The 19372-nt window shown below is 36.6% G+C and overlaps 1 protein-coding gene across 5 annotated transcripts in view; it reads right to left on the bottom strand.

Annotated features, from left to right (window-relative positions):
- Positions 1-1087: 1087 nt before the first annotated feature.
- Ca-alpha1T (Ca[2+]-channel protein alpha[[1]] subunit T) overlaps positions 1088-19372 on the bottom strand; it is an 86758-nt gene continuing 68473 nt past the window's right edge. For 3 of the 5 annotated variants that reach the window (XM_087349393.1, XM_087349396.1, XM_087349394.1), the window contains exons 25-37: positions 18578-18770; positions 18062-18211; positions 17775-17936; positions 16936-17154; positions 16204-16396; positions 15831-15982; positions 14756-14865; positions 13453-13583; positions 13172-13321; positions 12445-12737; positions 11101-11338; positions 10449-10696; positions 1088-9117 (exon numbers count right to left, since the gene is read on the bottom strand). In XM_087349393.1, the coding sequence (XP_087205519.1) occupies positions 8095-9117; positions 10449-10696; positions 11101-11338; positions 12445-12737; positions 13172-13321; positions 13453-13583; positions 14756-14865; positions 15831-15982; positions 16204-16396; positions 16936-17154; positions 17775-17936; positions 18062-18211; positions 18578-18770 (3262 nt within the window). In that variant the 3' untranslated portion in view covers positions 1088-8094. The remainder of the gene's footprint in view (positions 9118-10448; positions 10697-11100; positions 11339-12444; positions 12738-13171; positions 13322-13452; positions 13584-14755; positions 14866-15830; positions 15983-16203; positions 16397-16935; positions 17155-17774; positions 17937-18061; positions 18212-18577; positions 18771-19372) is intronic. The other 2 variants (XR_015535285.1, XR_015535286.1) reach the window with 2 other exon arrangements.

The raw sequence follows: 19372 nt of genomic DNA, 5'->3' as shown, positions 1-19372 counted from the left end.
TTGAAGATGGCTGTCTTCTGGATTGTTGCGCCACTTAGTCTGGTTGAAGTTTACCAACGTTTAAGAGGTACCTTGCTGCCTCCATCATCAGGGTGATTGCAATACTAGACTACATGACACTATAGCCCAGAAGACAGCTATCTTCGGTCTCACCGCCATGATAACGTTAAATTTTAGCCTATATATTGACCAAAATGACTGTCCTGTATCTGGAATATAGAGTATAATGGCCAGAAGTATAGCACACTTATTGGGTCAGATATAAGACTGTATATAAACCAGCATAAATTAATAATAATTAATGTACGAGTGAATGTGCATGCATATGTAATGTTATGTATGTAGGTATGTACATATACAGAATTACTAAAATTTGTCTCAAGTTTGCTGTAATGTTTTATTATTTTGTTGGACTACAGCATAACCCTTCCTTTAAGGTCACTGTGAGTAACATTTCTGGTTAGAATTTACTTTGTTTTTAGGGAATATTCGGAGATATACCTTGATTTTTACATTTCTTTTATTGCATAATATTTTACTGTAGCATTTTATGGGTTGGATGAGCAGTAAAGGTATTTAAACACACAAAACACGCTCATAAGAAGAATATTGTAGACAGCATTTTCCCTGTCATGAACTCAGTGATATCAGCAGAGTGATACCATACTGATAGGACGTTAATTATGCTAAAAAGTCACACTCTACATTTCCGGCCCAAAATTCGAGGATAAAAGAATTTAGATGATTGACAAATCAAATGATAAGTCTGTAAATGTACCTGAAACAATTATGAATGTATGCTATATACTCAACACATAATCTATCTGTCATACATTCTACCTGAAATATTTTATATTCAGCTTTATGAGCGTTTGAGATCTGGTATTTGAACTAATCACAAGAAGAAGGGTAAATAATACGATGATAAATTCTTACCAAATATTATCATGTTGCCTTAGTTTCTATAAACTATTACAAAATTAACAAATACTTATTATTGGAATTATCAGTAATAAGTATTTTTTTGTAATTAGGTGTAGAGTTTTAAAACATTTTAATATGTAACAATAAACTGTATACAAACCACTGTTCTCAAGAATGTGGTTTTTATTTCATTTCTTATTTATAAATTTTCTTGACTCTAAACAGGAAGTAAAACAAAATACAAGAATGAAACATAACCAGAATAGATATCACAGACGCTCCAAGTTTGAAAAGTACGGATACAACCAACCAACCAGCCAATAGTGAGTTAAAAGCAACAGATTATTTGGTGTAAAACCTCTGCTTGAAGGATTTTACTATTTTTTTCTGTCGCAATGATAAAGGTCTAAGTTGATTATGGGCAACCTGTATCTTGTTTATATGTTTTGAATAGACATAAAAACTTAATCAACAATATATGAAATAAAATAACCAAAATAGTTTAATTAGGATGAATGAAACTATCAGACTTAACAAATGTGGGTAAACTTGTGCAATACAAACAAACAAACAAACAAACACACACACACACACACACACACATATGAAGAATATGCTACAATTCTTTGTCCATAGGAACTTTACTCTGAAATGTCTCAATACTAACATTATAATGGTGGCTCATATTCAACTGGCCAGCTGTATAACTCTACAATTCTAAAATCTGATTTGAATGGCTTTCTTAATTTGCCAGACATTAGTGAGGTTTTACATTTACAAAGTTTCAATAAACATACTTGAATTTAATCCCAAACACAATTCCAGGAACACCACAAAATCAAAAAAGTTGTAGAATTCTCAATCTTTTCCCACACATATCTTGTGCTGTCATGGCTGACTTTGTTTTATTCATAAATACCCAGAAAACTGAAAGAGTACAAATTATCAAAGTACATTCACCAAATACGAGAAGACAAATATCCAAAAACAATGTTATAAATATGAGCATAGAAGCCACTGTTACGACACAGTCAGGTCTGGTATGAAAGGAAGAGTCCATTGTTTTCTGAGTCATTGTAACACTGCGAGATTTGGTGTAATTGTTGGAGCTTTGTGCTTAAGTCGAATGTCTTCTAAAGCAACTGTTACTGAACCTGAATCTTAAGTGTTACCTATCCAAAATTATTTCATAATATGGCCACCTGATGTCTGTGACATGAGGCACAATCCTTATATTGCGTATCTTCAATATAGTGTAATTTTTCTGACAAAACAAATTGTAGGTTTGAACTGTATCTGCAAACATGGAGTATAAACATATTTTATAATTGCAATTAAAGTGTTAATCAACAGATCTGTAGAAAATTTATAAGAGCATTTTGATGACCCTTTCTCAAACAGCATCACTACTGCATAAGTAAATTTTTGAAATTCAGATGTTACACGTGAAAAACAACATTGGATTGATCAGATTTGTAATCATTTCTAAGGATCCAGGGGCATTAGGTTCTTCAATAATAAATTAAGTTAATTTGATGAAAGAAATGAAAAGCCAGTGTTATAAGTGAAAAACAATAGTATCTTGGTAATTGTTCAAAGAACTGCTTGAAGTTACAAGCCCAACAAGTCATACAGAAATGTGAATATCGGAAAGAGACGCAGGACAACTTGCCAGTTGGATTCCTAATTTACACTCAAAGATTTAATTCGCAAGTTCCATCAGTTAAGATGCAATTTAGAGAGAAGTTTCACAAACTTACTATGCTGAAACAGATCTTAAAATTAATACAAGTTAAAACCAGGCTAAGATCTTGATGACTCATGTTCAGTTCCTGACAGGGTATCATATTTTTCTCCAGGGGATCTACACAATTTCCTATTCAATGAGTGCAGGGGGTAAAGTGGTCAAGGCATGTGATTAAGTGCTAACAGCAGCTTGTAATGTCTCATAACATTTGCACAGCGCTTTGTGCATGAATTGAGTGTCTTCTGAGGACCAATGCTACCACACAATCTGGTATTTTGTGATGGGTACAGCCACTGAGGTTAAGAATGTATGAAGCTACACCTCCATTCCCCTATATGTCTTCTTTGATGTGGAATTTAATTAAGCATGGGGATAAGATTTACTTTAGTCCACTTTAACCCCATCCTTAAAGTCAACTTGTCACACTAAGCTTAATAGCTACTCCAACAACAAAAAAATTTAAAACGTGAAAAGTAGTCAAACTCAATGTTACACAGATATAATTAGCCTTTGCTTTTGTGTTTTATGCTGACATTACAAAGCACATCTATTTATCACGCATTATCTTCATTACTTCTGTTAAGAGGCTGGTAGTTATATTTCTACTGCTGTCCAGTGTTGAAAACATTATTGATCACAAACTTGAAATTCACTGTAGAGAAATACAGTACATACAGTGGTCTATACTACTCCTTTAAATGTAGTATATTGTCAAAGATAATTTGAATGTTCTCTCTAGTTGCTTTGTTCTTTTGTTGGGAGGTTTATAGACGTAATGGACCACTTTGGAGAATACAACTGGTAGATGCACTTTGTAAATTAAATCACAGTAAATAGCCATGACCTGATTAAAGATATTATTGCTGCTTAAGATTGAGAAAGCAATAACAATTTCATAAAACTGTTGCACAGATAAAACAATTTTACTCAGGCTTCCAAAATGTGGAATATTCACACTATCAAACTACATTAGTAAACATGGAGGTGACCTTATGTAGACATATAAGATGGCTTCATAAAAATAGTTACAATTATAAGAAGAGTAATTTTGATATTATTTATACTGTCTGGTATGTTTATAGTGAATAAATGTAGGTTTTGAAGAGAAAATCATCTTAAAAGTGAAACAAAGGTACAACTATATGACATGAAGTAATCTACTGAAAATCATGAAGGCAAATGATATTTAACAAAGATACCGTTGTACCAAAGCACCGTGTAGTTAAGGCAGACGATGTTCTATTACAGACTCTTACTTATTTAACTGTACATTATGAAGAAGAACAAGTGGACCTAAAACTTGTTTCACTATTACCTATGACACAATTAAATGTACATTAATTGTAAAAATAACTAGTCACATAAATTATGTAATTACACAGAACTGAAGATCTGAGGGACAATTTGAACTCTGATAGGTACAGTTTTGGTATCATCAGTCATATCAAAGCCACAAAATTCTGTATAATAATCATGTAGCACATAGTACTATTATAAATTTAATAATCATATTGCTTTGCTAATGACTTCATTTGAAGTGACGATATTTTTAAGTGCATGGTACAATGAAATCAAAGAAGTTACTTCAGTGAAACTAAATTCATATGCATATAAGCTACAGAACTAATTTGGTCTAAAAATACAAAATCATGACATCGGAAGGTTAACTTGTTCTAGAGCAGGGGTTCTTAATCCCTAGCTTTTTTATATCTTTCATGAGGACTACACGAATTTTTGTAATATTGTATCCCCATGTTTAATGAATAAATGCATTAAGTTAACTAACATTTATGGAAAACTGGGTAATACGTGGACCCATTTCCAATATTAAGTTAGCCATAACTGCGATAACAACATCTGTAATTTGGCAGACTGTATGTGAATAAGAAAATATGGATGTGGGCCCAGGTCTTAAAAAGTTGTAAACCCCTGTTCTGGAGTTACGACATATTTGAGGAGTAACTTATGAAAATGATTTCATATTTTTGAAGAAGAAACCATGTTAAAGTATTGCCTAGTTACAATGACGAGTCAACAGTATAAAAAAGAAGTTGACAGAAAAAAATAATAGCAAAGCAGAGGTTTTACTGAAGTACTACCTATAAAATATGTATGTTTCCAGAGTAGAAGACAGTCCTGCCTGAGTCGGGATTCTCACTTTTCAAGTACTTTTGGAATTACTTGTAATTTTTGGGACAGGCTCACTGACTTCACAATCATTCCTGCGTACAGTCAAATGTCTATAAAATGAGAAAATTAATGAAGGAAAATCTTTTGCAATAAAGTAGTGCATTACTGGGCAAGATTATCAAAATTAATTTGCACACACTAATTCATTTCTATTGGTCCTAAATTAAGTCTACTCTATAAATGAGATTTTGAATTTTCAATGTATTTTGCCACATATTTTACACAATAACTATTCTTCGTGGATGTCAATTTGTTTTAGTAAATTAATTGTTTTTATTTTTAACTACAGTTGTTTGTGAAAAATTAATTTTATTATAAATGATTTAATCTACATCTCACTGCTGAAACAATTTCATGAAATAAAATTTATGGAGTAAATATGATTTCTTCTGTTTAAGGAGTTTGTTAATCCAAAACAAGAGTTAGCATAGTTAAGCAGATTCCTGATTTATGCAAGTCAGATTAAATACTCTTACTTTTAGAATTATGTTGATTTTCTTTTATAATGTTAAATCTGCAAATACTCATGCAATAGATCTTTAATGTGCTAGTCTTATATTTTACGTGGGTTCAATCATCCTTTCATATCATCTTGATGAATTTAATCATATTGTCTATTCCACAGTCTGCACAGAAACCAAAATAATGAAAGTTTTTTATTATTATCTTCAAAATTTCAGTCTATGTATTTTTTCTGCCTGGATTCTGTGTGAGAGCAATATTCTCACATCCAAATGGGTTTCAATTTGTTAAAAAGTAAAAACTTTCATAGAAACAAATTTCTTCAAGTCATTTCCCTTTAATTAAGAAGTATATTACTTTCATAAGTTCATACAGGGTATACACAAAAGAATGGCGCGGTTTCAAAAGTTAATAAAAAATTTCTCACCTTACACGGGCGCAACATACACCATCAGCGGCGGCAACTGTCCAAGTTTCTCATGCGTTAATTACAATCCTTCAAACTCATCCCAGACCCGGTGTAGCATTTCCGCTGTAATGACCTGCAGTGCATGCGTTATCCGATCATGAAGTTCATGGATGGACGTGGGCAATGGTGGTACATAAACGCTGTCTTTAACGAACCCCCAAAGAAAGAAACTGCACGGTGTCAGATCTGGCGAACGGGGTGGCCAAGGGAGAAGATTGTCGTCTCCATTTGCAGCAGCACGTCCGATCCAGCGCTGTGGAAAAACACGATTGAGAAGCACTCGTACATTCCTGTGAAAATGGGAGGGAGCTCCGTCCAGTTGTAGAATGTAATCGTCATAATTGGTATTCAGTTGGGGTAACAACCAGCTTTCCAACATGTCCAAAAATGAGTCGCCAGTCACAGTTGCACCATTCTTTTGTGTATACTCTGTATAGTTTAAAATCCATTTTTCTAATCAGCAGTTACCTGTTTAAATCAGAGTAAAAGATTTATATTTTCCAACTTCTGCAAGCAAAGGACCCAGAACTCACATATTCATACACTGGCCACAACATTTCTATGTGGACAGGTATTTGTTTCCTAGAGTATCCTATACTGACTTATTATTGTGCGAGCACACTATTTTATGAATTTATCTAAACATCTTAAATTATTTTAATAAAAAGTGTAAAAAAACAATGTTTAATAATAGAGCATTTGACTGTCATATAATTTGAAAACTAATTTGTAAAACTGGAACTGTAAAATCCTAAATACTGTATGTTATAACATGGTCCCATAGCCTGACCCAATGCAGAACTCTCAGAAAGGCATTTTAAGAGATTGTCACAATTTGAAATAGTTCTATTTGGAATAGTCCCCTACAACAATACCCACAGTTTCCTTTAAAAGACACAATAACTTTAAACTAGGAGGCAATTAGTGGTTACTCAAATTGCCAAGGAGCCAAACCTAATTATATTCAATTTTAGGTTAATGAAATATTGATTTTGGTTGAGGTTAGTTCATTTGAGAAACTCACAGTTGTTTGAGGTTCCTTAGAGATTACATATATATATGCTGCTTCTGTCTTTAACTATGGTTGAAACTATGCTGCAGATGATGTCCATTAAGTATGGAACATTAACGTTTTAACCTTACAACAGTCTTTTTTTTTTAAATCATAAAACATTATACCACTATTACCAACATATGGAAAGTAAAATTCTCAATTGGTAAACTTCTATGTGTACCTCAGAATCAAATCACATTAAGATGTCAAACATGCTGAAATGGATTAATTTGTATTTAAAAACATTATTTACCTGTGAAGATGACTGTCTTGTGGGTTGCAGTGCTACTTAGTCTGGTGGACATTCATCAATGTTTCAAAGATTTCTGCTGCCTCCATCATCATCATCATCTTGGCAATGATTACCCTGATGAAGGAAGCAGGAAGGACCTGTGAAACGTTTTTAAACTTCTACCAGAGTACATGGCATTGCAACCCAGAAGATTGTGATATTCATACTCGGCACTTGTCATTATGTTTGGTTCGACTCCCTGGAACTGATGAGATGACTGATATAAGAGAAGTTTTATGTTCAATCATCAATTCTTCTGCACTTTAAGGTTTACCCTCCTTAACTGATTAATGTAGGCCTGACTAAGGCAACAGGCAAAGAAAGTTTACACTGTAAGATGCAACAGACAACTCTATCATTGGGAATAGGGATAAAAATATTTTGTGAAGTTAACAAACTTCCTAGCACTCAAGACAATGCAATAATCACAGAATTTTCTGCTGCTGCATACATGTTTGTATACACACACACACACAGGACAGATAATTAAATTAAAATAGTTCCCAAGACCAAGTCACATTTTCAGTTGAAAGTTTCTTGCGAAAAAGAACAAATTCTTCTAAGAGACACAATGTTGTCTGAAAATTTTTCATTTGAGGTTTATAGAATTTATCTAAATTGTAAGCTCTATTTTGTATGTGTTTAATGCTACCAATTAAATAAGTTGTGAAAGGGGTTTGTGTGTCTAAGATTTTTCTTTTCCTGAATTCCTACAGCAATGGCATAACACCACATTGATCTTGCTGGAGTGGGGTGGGGTGGGGGGGAAATTGGTCAACTTATATAATATTACTGAACATTAAAACTAATTCCTCCATTTCCAAAGTCTAAATATACACAAAAATAAAAATATATGTAGTCTCTAATTATCTGTATAATAGACCAGTCTCAACAGCAATCAATGTTTCCTCATGAAACACGCATTCACTGCACGGGAGTGAATTTTATTTTTTCCATCACTTGTCGGAACTTTGTGATAACGGCAGCAAGAGCTGCTCCTCACAACATTCCTCTGATGAAGCACTTGCTACAAGCCGTTCTTTAGATCCATTACGTTCATCACCAAATGCCTGTGCATTGCTTTCACCTTCTCCTTGCTCGTCAGCATCATCAGCTTGCACTGAATACAGTTCACTACTCAACTTCATGTCCCTAACACAGCCGATCACCTGTCCTTCTACATTGCTCATGTCAGCCTCTCTAACCTGCTGCTTTACATGGGCAGGAACTGCTATCGTCTCAGCACTGGTTTCAAGGGGTGACTGCTGTGTCCAAGCATCATCAGGATCATCCTCAACTGACAGTTGGGAGGAACTTGGAACTGTATCTGTTTCAGATGCATATGGCTGCGTCGTGTCTGAACTTGTCTGTCGAGGATTTGTGTCTCCACTAGTTGCGTCTGTATCCGGTGGAACGTCAGATGAAGATCCACTCGCGCTTCTCAAATTAAACAAATTCTTGGGTGTAGATTCAAATCCTGTTTCAGAATCAACACTTAAATTTACAGTGGAAGTCCTTCTTCTAGGAATATCTTCTACTACTTCGTCGAGACTATCCCGAGTATCAAAGTCTGTTTGTCGATCCTCATCTGGTGTGGTGCTGGCAGACCTCACAGAAGGAGGTAACTGAAGGCTAGTTGTCTGTGTGGCAGCCCTGTATGGTGGTGGGACCAACATTACAGCTGGGGAAACACATTCTGGCGACACATCTTCAGAAGGAGCAGCAGATGATGGACTTCCCAGAGTGATGTCAACTCCTACCTGTTGCTGACTATGCGGATGCAGCCACAGTTCATGTCGGCTGCCTCGGACACTCCCGCTGCTTACTAGCAATTCAGAGAGATTGAGTCGCTTTGTGCTACCCATGTCCCGTAGCTGGAGTTTTGGAACAGATAAAAAACCTGGACCTGCTGGTGGATCACTTCCAACTCTTCTGACTCGGGCTTTCTCTTCTCTGTCTTTTGAAGCATCAGGAAGCAGCTACATAAAAAACAAAACATTCAATATTATACACCTTCATTGCGACGTAAGTGGGAAACTGAAGAAACATTAACTCTGAGAAAAAGAACTGAGTTTTAGCTTTGTTATACAGAAATAGGGCATTTAAATGCCTTCAATACATGTATTATGGGGCTGGCTGTCTGATTTTAAGTTGGGGGACTTAACTTGTAATTGTATTCATATTGAGAAATGTCTATTATATATGAAAATATTAATGTTCAGGTATTGTAAAGAGTTCTTGGGTGAAAGTATACTGCCAAATTATATAGTGCTTTGTTTTAATAATGTTGTTAAATCCAACTGATGACAAAAAATAATCTCTTTGACCACTTATATTGCCATTCTGTCCCATGTATTGAAGCAGCCCACATGCCAAATGTAGTCACTGACAGTGGGAAGTTTTTGAGTTCTCTCATTTTCATCACAAAATTGTCCTTTTGCTGGTGGTATATGCGCATCTGTCAGTATGCATACATCTCACTTGTCTCCCCAAATCTTTGCTATTAAGACACCTCTCACCTTAACACGTATGTCATGCCCTTGAGTGTCTCATCATCGTCTCTTGGCATTTCTTTACGATATTGTCTGACCAGTTAACAGTTCTGATGTGCAGGTCATAAAATAAAACTGGACAACAGGAAAATATGGCCAATCCCTTCCATGATCTTGGTGAAATGTTCTCTGACACGTGTAAAACTGTCAGTCATTTGTGTTACATTTTGCCTGTCCTTTCTAAAGCATACAGTCATACAGTGTAGCTAGTCATGCCATAACTAACTAACTAGATGGCTTACCGAACCCGAACGTTCATCACCGAATTAACCAAAGCCCTCCACCAGACCAACAAAATCCAGTCTCCTTCAACTCCTATCCCCCATAGATCCTGCCTGAGATTATCCTCCCATCTATGTCTAGGTCTCCCCAGCGGTCTCTTCCCTTCAGGTTTCCCAAACAGTACCCGGTGCACACCTCGTCCCATCCATGCGCGGTACACGCCCCGCCCATCTCATTCTTCTCGACTTAATCACCCTGACAATATTGGGGGAGGAGTACAGATTTTACCTGGTCCTCCAGGTTGGGAGTTGGGCGTAAGGCCAACAACCTTTCACCGTAAAAAAAGCATCGTTACAAAAAAATTAACAAAAGCATCGTCATGTCATACTATTTGTACATCTGGTGGTAAAGCAGGAAACCACCATCGGTTAAAAGTGTTACTGTGGCATGCCAGACAAAATACTTTGTGCCACATTTCAGGTATATTCACAAATACAAACATTGCTCCAGACACAGCACACTGAAACATTATTCACCCAAGCGCTTCCTTCATCTTGTTGTCGGTCTGGTCGCCTTTCCTCCATATATGACAAATTGTAGGCGGCTGTGTAGCCTGTGGCAGGGTACGCTGGAGGAATGCCTGGAGGGAGAAGAGCAGCATCTTGGGAATGAAATGTCTGTCGTCTCCGTGAATGGCGCTTGTAATGACTGCTATGATAATAGCGATGGAAATCCCCAGAGGCGGATGATCCACGTCTTTTCTCACAGGGCTGCAACATGATGTCTGTAAGAAAAATCAAATTGTAGTGAAAGTATTCTTCTAATATTTTCATAATATACACAAACATAAAATACAATGTCCATTTTCCTGACCTTTTACATGTTTATATGCAATTTAAAGATTCAGTGCAAGCTGTGGACAGTTTTTGTGTTCATTCAGTTAATCTACCATTGGACGTCTCAGAAAGGTTCTTAACTGAAGAGTCCCTCTGATATTCTCTTTGTGACAATAATGCAAACATGTAACGTAATGTCCTTGATATGGCTATGTCAGTATAAGAGGAGCCACTGTATAAATTGGCACACCACAATAGTAATCTGGAAGCTATAAAACTGGTTTCACATACCACTACAGCCCTTCACACATCAAATGTGAATCGTCCTTAACATGCGAACATTTACACAAACCTTCCTGTGTGTCCAGACTTCCACAAGGTGACGAGAATGTAAAGTTGGCCGGTAGAGAAAGCACTTTACTGAGAGGCTTCTTCATTTGTTGCTGTTCCTGCTGCTGTTTTTCATGATCAAGTGACATCTCCAGAGCCTGTTGCAGACGCAGTTCATCCTCTTCCTCCTCCAACACCTCCACTTGCTCTGCTGCCAACTCACGTTCCAACTCTACCTCCATGTCTAACTCGTCCTCCATCTGCATTAAAATGTCAATATAATAACTCCAATCTTTGCCATTTTATTCTTAGTCAGATTTCTGGTTCTGACTGCAATGAGTATGAAAATGATTGTCCTCTGGGATGTAGTCCTGTAGAAGTTTAACGACATTTAAGGCATATTTGATGCCTCCATCATCAAGGCGATTACCCTGATTATGGAGGTAGCAAGCACCTCTGAAATGTTGGTAAAAATCTACCGGACTACAGAGGGCAGTCATCTACATACTCAATTCTTGTTCACATGCTCAACTTCCACTGAGAATTGGGTGAAGACAAATTTATAACCTCAACTGAAACTTTATCTGTGGGAATGCAGAAAATTTCCAGCTCTAGTCGTAGTCTATGTTAAGCCGTAGGTTCCCTACGTTGTTAACAGACCATAATTTGGTAACTTTGCTCTCTCTCTCTTTGACTTTATTATAAGGACAGTCTGTACAAGTTAGAAATATTACAAGTTACATTAAAATTCTAGTACTGATTATTCATTAAACTTTATTAACTGCATTATGGCTTATGTGAGGGTGAAGCCAGCGAAGAGGCCTGCAGTTAAGGAGTTTAAACTGCCTACTCACATATGATAAAGGTTAACAGTACTTCAGTTCCGCGCCGTAGCCGCGCTGTCCGAGGCATAATGCTTCGGACCGGTGATATGGAATGCGCACTGGTTCGGGTCTCGGGGTATAAGAAATTTTCTCATGAGATTTTTGACCAGTGTATGGGACCAGTGCCAACCCAGCATCGTGAGGAAATTGGGGAGCTACAATGGGTAGCGTAATCTGGTCAGGAAAGGTAGCAATGGCTGGGGGTTCGTCGTGCTGACCACACGTCACTCTATATCTGGTTGGATGATCGTTCACCTCTGCTTAGGCATGTGAACGTGAGGCCAGCAGTCAAGCTAGTCAGCTTTGGCTCTCTGGAGCTGTTACGCCACAGATTATTATTATTATTATTATTACTCGCATATGATAAAGGTTACCAGTAATTCACTGTCCATATTAATTTTAGAGTTATCAATTGTAGCATTCCTTAAAATTCAACATAACTTATCACTACCAGTGAAATAAATCTACAGATTGTCACTTACATGTTTATGAGATTCCTCTAGGTGCTTCATCAGTACAGCCACAACAACGTTGACAAGAACAAACTGGGCCATGAGAACAAAGATAACAAAGAAGATAGGAGCGATGACAGTCGACACGCAGCAGTTACGAACGCAGTCTGCTTCATCGTCACAGTCATCGCGGAGGGTGTCCTTCATGATGCCATTCCAATTGTCTCCTGTTGCTACTCGGAATAATGTGAGAAATGCCATACCGAAGTTGCTGAAGTGGGCATGCTCTCCAAGACCTTGACATGGATATTTTTCGCTGCATTCTACATGGAATAATGAAGAAAAAGTTACCGTAGAAACATTTAAAATCCAGTTTAAGACAGATATATTCTTAAAAGTAAAATCGAGGGACTTACAAGAATCTTTACATTTTTAAATGCTTTTTACGATCACCGATTGTGAAACCGAGTAAATAAAAACCAATTACAGAGACGGGGACCTGCTCAAAGCTCACAGTAATGTGTGACCTGACAGAAATACTTCATAATTAATGTGAGCTACAAAGAATATGAGGATCAGCTGACTACAAGGACTTTAAAAGCCTAGATACTATTTAAAATGAAAGTTTGAAGCTGCTAAGAAGTTCGATATTTGGAAACTGACATATCTATATAACATGAAAGTTATTTAAACAGCATAATGAAAAAGTAAGGAAAAGAAACTAATGTACATATGATATTATTATATAGCCACTGACCTAGTCTGCCAAACAGCTCAACTCCAAGAGCAGCAAAGATAAAGAAGAGAAGGAAAAACAGGAGCCCAAGGTTGCCAACCTGTGGCAAAGCCTGCATCACCGTATCCAGCAACGCCCGAATACCCTTTGCCATCTTCAGCAGCTTTAACACTAGAAGACAGAATGATTATCACATACAGGTACCAAATAAAACATTCAGTTTTCAGATTCGACTGTCTCTTACACAGTGGGACAATTTTTAATATATTATTCATCAACATCATTCACTTTATTGCACTGACCTCTAGCTATTCGCAACACCCTCATCACTCGGATGATTGTAGGATTTATTGGAATGATCTTAGATTCTACTTCCTCAAGAACAATGCCAACAATCGACAAGATCACAATGATAACATCCAGCTGATTCCACCTAAAAAGAAAGTTTTAGAATTATTAGGAACGACAATTTAAATTTCCTTTTTTGTGACCAGTCCCATTTCCTTTAAGCGATCAAACCATCTGATTTTAATATTTCTTCTGCCTCATGTGTGAAACATTTAGTCTTTTATCATTTAACCCTACAGGTATGTTCCACACTTAAGTGAAATTCACCTATTACATTCAATAGGACTGTTTACTTATACAGGTAGCCCTCGATTTACGCAGGGGATGCGTTCCTGGACGAACTGGCGTAAATTGAAACTCTTTTTATAATGTAAATCAATGGGAAGTCAATGACATGCGTTCCTAGCACCCAAACATTGACGAGTAATACAATGACATTATATTTAAAGCTCTGAAATAACGTAAATAAAATAATGGGAATTTTAAAAATATATTTTATACTTACAATCGGCAATTCGTTGGTCCCCGCGATTGACTGCGATTGTTTCATGTGACTGATATGTACAGTCATCTCTGCTGTTATGCGATAGTTGCATTCATGTAAGACCTATAGAAAATCGCGTAGTAAAAATAACCCCGGTACCTCCGCAGAGATTAAATTAGTCCTTTGAAAGTTTAAAGCGCCAGGAATGAAATTGCATAAGAGCAAACTCGCATATGCAAAAGTTTGCATTTCACAAACAGCTTTTACCGATTCATTGATCTCATTGGAGCAAATTCGCGTAAATGAAACATACGTAATTGCAGAGATGACTGTATTTATAATTTTTATTCAAAATAAGCGATGTGAGAATTACGATTTAGTATAAGAATCTGTACGAGATACATTGTAAAACTTTATAAATAATAGTATTTTTTTTTCATTTCTTGAATTGCTGGTTTCAAAATCTGCGTTATTCTGAATCGGCGCAAATCGAGGGCTACCTGTATAATGAACAAGAATCTATAAGCTGTTAGAGAAATCTGTATTTTAAAGAATTACAAACTTAGTTAAGGTGCTGTTTATCTGATATGTACACAGATGGACTGGGAATCAGATGACATGACAGACACCTTGGAATTTGGTACAGAGAGCAAGAGAATAACACTCAGACTTCAGCCTTACTAATAACTAAACACAAATAAACATTAAAATTAAACTGTGCTCATCTAAATATAATTACACAGGAATCATTGTTTAACAAAAGTACTTCTTACTTGTCTTTGAAATACAGGTGAAGTCCTAAGGCTACCAGCTTCATTACTGATTCCAAGATGAAAACAGCAGTAAAGAAGTAATTGAAGATCTTCAGTGCATATGTCAATGCCTGTATGGAAATGTCGAAAACAAGATGAATTTTATTTTGTGATTCAGTATTACTGTTATAATAATAAGCAATCACAATGGCAGGCTCATTGGCATTTACGTAATAAAAAACTGGTGCAAATTTATAGATCAGTAGCAAAATTAAAACGTATTTTGTTAACTTAAGGAGAGACAATTTCTTCGTCTGCAAAACTATTGCGAACATGTCCAAGTTTATGAAATAATGTCTTCTTAAACAATATCTTTTTGTCAAAATTCAGTTTCAAAGCTACAAATGATATAAATACGAGGCACGAAGATGGTTGCCGTCTAAGATCACAGTGCCACGCAGTCTTGTAGAAGCACCTCTGAAACGCCAGTGAACTTCTATCCGACTACACCGCACTACAACCAAGAAGGCAGCCGTCTTAACATTCACCGTTTTAGAAAACTGAAAATATCATCGAGAAGCATTTTAAGAAAAAGAATAACAAGAAGAATTGAATGAATCCGCATGAAAATAAAACTAACAATCTTGCTTCCTACGAAACTACAGTACATGTTGATGGGTTGCGTTAGCTTAGTCAGCATAGCATCTGACTGCTGACTGGATGACTGTGGTTTGATCCCCAGCAAGGACAAAGGATTTTTCTTGTAGCCTCTGCACCCAGCATCCTATCCAATAGGTAATGGGGGTCGTATCCCTGGAGGTAAATTGCAGCTGGGTCATGACACTGACCACACACCCCAATATATTGACAAGGTCAAGAATGAATAGGAGCGATATCCCCTCTCCCCTCAAGAAACTCCATGGCATTTAGTGCGACGGTTTTGCTTTACAATAAATGTTCGACTTTAGACTCTCTTCCAGTCATTACATTTTTCTACATAGAGCGTTGGTCCTAAAAGCTGATACGTTATTAATAGTGTACTGAAGATTAGTAACAAATCATCGAGTATATATATATACATAGTTATAGGGCATACCTTGGGCATCAGGTAGAATTCCATAGCCATCGTTACAACGTTGAGACCAATGACTGCAGCTATAGCTAAGTCAAAGTACTTGGAGGTGACCACATTATGAACCATCAGCCTCGAATGCGAATAATTCGTATAATACGGCGGCTCGTGCATTTCTGAAATCGGACGCAGTGGAGATTAATCATAATTCTGACGCTACTAAAACTATTAGAAATATCCTTACATCTGATAGCAGTGGTTAGCATTCTGACTCCATATCTTAGTCCAGAGGAAAGCTGATCGATCCAATGAAAAGTACACACGCTCGTAAAACAGTTGTCGCATAAAACATTCCGAATAAATGAAAGATATGGTTATGTAAAATGGAAAAAAATACTTCGTCTCTTTTTCTCCATCTGCTTGGCTCTTTTGGCAGCACGCCGTACCCTCTCTTCCTTTTCTTGCTCCTCTCTGCAGCGATGAAAATTCTCGACCACAACGCCAACAAACATGTTGAGCACGAAGAAACCCACCAGAAGAATGAAAGCGATGAAGTACAGGAGTCGCCACTCAGAATAGTTCTCTATTGGCTGAAAACAAGCAGATCATCCGATTAATATCTTCTATTCTTTTTACTACTAACATTTCAGATACAATACTGACTTTCTTCTGGGATTGCCTATTCAATGTGGTTTAATGTATCTCAGTATGTGCTCAAGTCTGTATATTCTAGTGGACAATCACATTAAAATAATACTAAGGTCATCGTTTAAATATTTTTTGCTATGAAAAAGGTCTGTGTAGACAGGTCCTTCACTTTTTACAACCACGTTATCATACAATTCTATTCTGTTCTTCATAATTTAAATTGAAGATAAAACAATCTGTCTGTACTTCAGCATTTAGTTGGTGGTACCTACAGGGTGGGTGGGAAGTAAGTAGGCATTGAGAAATGGTTATAACCTCTATATTTCCAATGCATAGCGATTATTTAATGCCTATTTACTTCCCACCCAACCTGTAGATATGGCAGCATTGTCAAAGTATGATCATTAAGTACAGTTCAAAGAAAAGATGTATGAGAATAATACTACACGAAAGATTGATTTACTGCGCGATGAGTACGTACCTGTTGATCCACACCAACAGCATCAAGACCAGTGTACATTATGTTGACCCAGCCATCGCGAGACGACAGCACAAACAGTGACATGAGAGCTTTCCCAAGGTCATCAAAATTGTACTTTCGGTTGATCCACACGTTTCTGCTATCTGCTTCGCAGTCAGTCCTATTTCTCACATTCTTAATATCTGGTCCCTCGCAGTAATAGAACGCACCTTTGAACAGCTGTGGAATCAACGAGTATTATTTGGCCTTTAGTATCTGCACGTATAACCGTGAACTATGTAAGGTTAAGAAGTTTTTACTGATCATTGCATGAATTTTCATAGCTATAGAACATATCTGGTGCTAAAGAGCAGGGACATAATTCTCTGAAGTAGTTTTGGACAGTTCGGTGTTGAAAAATAATGAGCAAGAATCACACTAAGACCCTGGCCACACGACCGTGCAAAGTACGTCCGTTGCAATGGACGTACTTTTGTACGGACGTAGGTGAGGACACCACACGAGTGCACTATGATGCGTCAGTTGCCCCAATGGAGCCGTAAGAAGCCGTTGCGTTCTGTGGTCTTGCCTCTTCATAATTCTATGACGGACGTCACGACGTGCGTTAAAACGGATGTACTTTGTACGGTCGTGTGGCCCCAGCCTAAGAGGTCACGGCCATTCTCACTGTAGTTAATAATTGCTTTACATTTTTAAATACAGAAAATTTGTTTTGTTGAAATGGGTTAAATTGTTTTAGGATACTATTCAGCGGTTGACTTGTTCAATAGTGGGGATCAAAATAGGGGTTCTTTCTGTAAGTTAGTTAGTGAGCAACTGAGCAAGCAAATGCGACTCACCTGAACACCTAAAATTCCAAATATGATGAAGAACGTACAACAGATGAGAACAATGTTTCCAATAGGTCGAAGAGAAGAAAGTAGAGTCTGGACCACAAGTTTCAGACCGGGAGCTCTATTTATCACACGCAGAGGACGTAATGATCTTAATAGTCTAAAAACCTGCAATTAAAATGTTTTTGAATATTTATTAACATAAAAGTTCTTCTCACACACACACACAATTCAGAAGTATCTTTCTAGAATTTCTTCTCTCAAAACCTGTATTCCAAACAAATTTTACTTGCCCTGAGAATGTTGAATATCCGTGGGCTACCCTCTGATACTAGGGACATGAGCAAATCAATTATGGAAATTATAACAAGTGAACCATCCATTATATTCCACCCTGATGTGAAATATGCCTCTCGCCCATACACCATTCCAGCAGTGATCACCTGGAAGAGACAAAACATTTATTCATGAATCAGCAGCAGCATTTTACAAAAATTTATCAGTTTCGCACTTTCGATCAAAATTAACAAAACATAACATTTCTTACGAGAATAAAATACATTACTATTCTAAGTATCAAACAGATTTACTATGAAATTTAAATTTCAGTTTCACCAAAAGTAATATTCAGTACTGGGCTGATGAGTTAAGTTTTCATTTCAAAGGTGAGTATTTTGAATTTTGTATCAGAATTAGGAAACTGAATGGATATAACTTTTGTTATGACTCGTTACAATTACCTCTCCTCAGGGAAAAATATTTGCAAACGCAATAAATATCGAGAATCACATTTTGTATAGGTACACTACCTTCACAAACATCTCCATGGCGAAAACTACTGTGAAAACGTAATTGGCAGTGGCAAGAAACATGCGTTCCGTGCTGTCCGGTGGGATGTTGGGGCGTTCCATTGCCAGAGTGATGCAATTCAGGGCGATAAAAAGCAGAATCATATTGTCAAACCATTTCTTATCTACTAGTTTTCTGCACATTATTCGGAACCTGTAATTAACAAATGCAATAAGCTATCAAAAATGTACATACATTTGAATGTGGTTCTGAATATCTATGCAAATGAGTGTTCTCAAAATATACAGAAGGAGGTACTTAATACAAAAGTAGGCTTACAGCAGAACACAAAATAAGGCTTAAGCAATCTTACATATTTAATTTAAATATAAGCAAACACCTCCATCACATTAGTAAAGACTTAAACTTCAGTTACATTTATCTGAACTCTACCTATATACATCTTGTATCTCAAAGATCCATTTCAATAAATTTAAAATGTCAGTTTCAGGTGCCCTAAATATATTTTATCACTTAGTGTTCCCCATGAATTAAACATTTTAGAACCGTTGCAATGTGCGAAACATGGTTTGATCCAATGACGTCTGTAGTACTGTATTTAATGTAGCTCTAAACAGCTTACAGGATTGGTTTAGTGTTCAAATTATTCTACAGAATCTGTAACTCCAGAAATGCGTTTCTTCTCTTTAAGCTTAGTTTGTGCTCTGTTGCGGTTTTAAGAACCTTGAAATATTCTTGTTTAATTTGACAAATTTAATTAAAATAATATAATGGCAATATGAAATTTAAAATAA

Source organism: Zootermopsis nevadensis, unplaced genomic scaffold (genome assembly GCF_977971745.1).
Source record: "Zootermopsis nevadensis isolate Lab colony 2312 unplaced genomic scaffold, Znev_1.0 Znev_ptg000016l, whole genome shotgun sequence".
NCBI classification, from domain to species: domain Eukaryota; kingdom Metazoa; phylum Arthropoda; class Insecta; order Blattodea; family Termopsidae; genus Zootermopsis; species Zootermopsis nevadensis.
The sequence above is the reverse complement of the archived record's forward strand: the minus strand, read 5'-3'. Positions and strand labels throughout refer to the sequence as shown.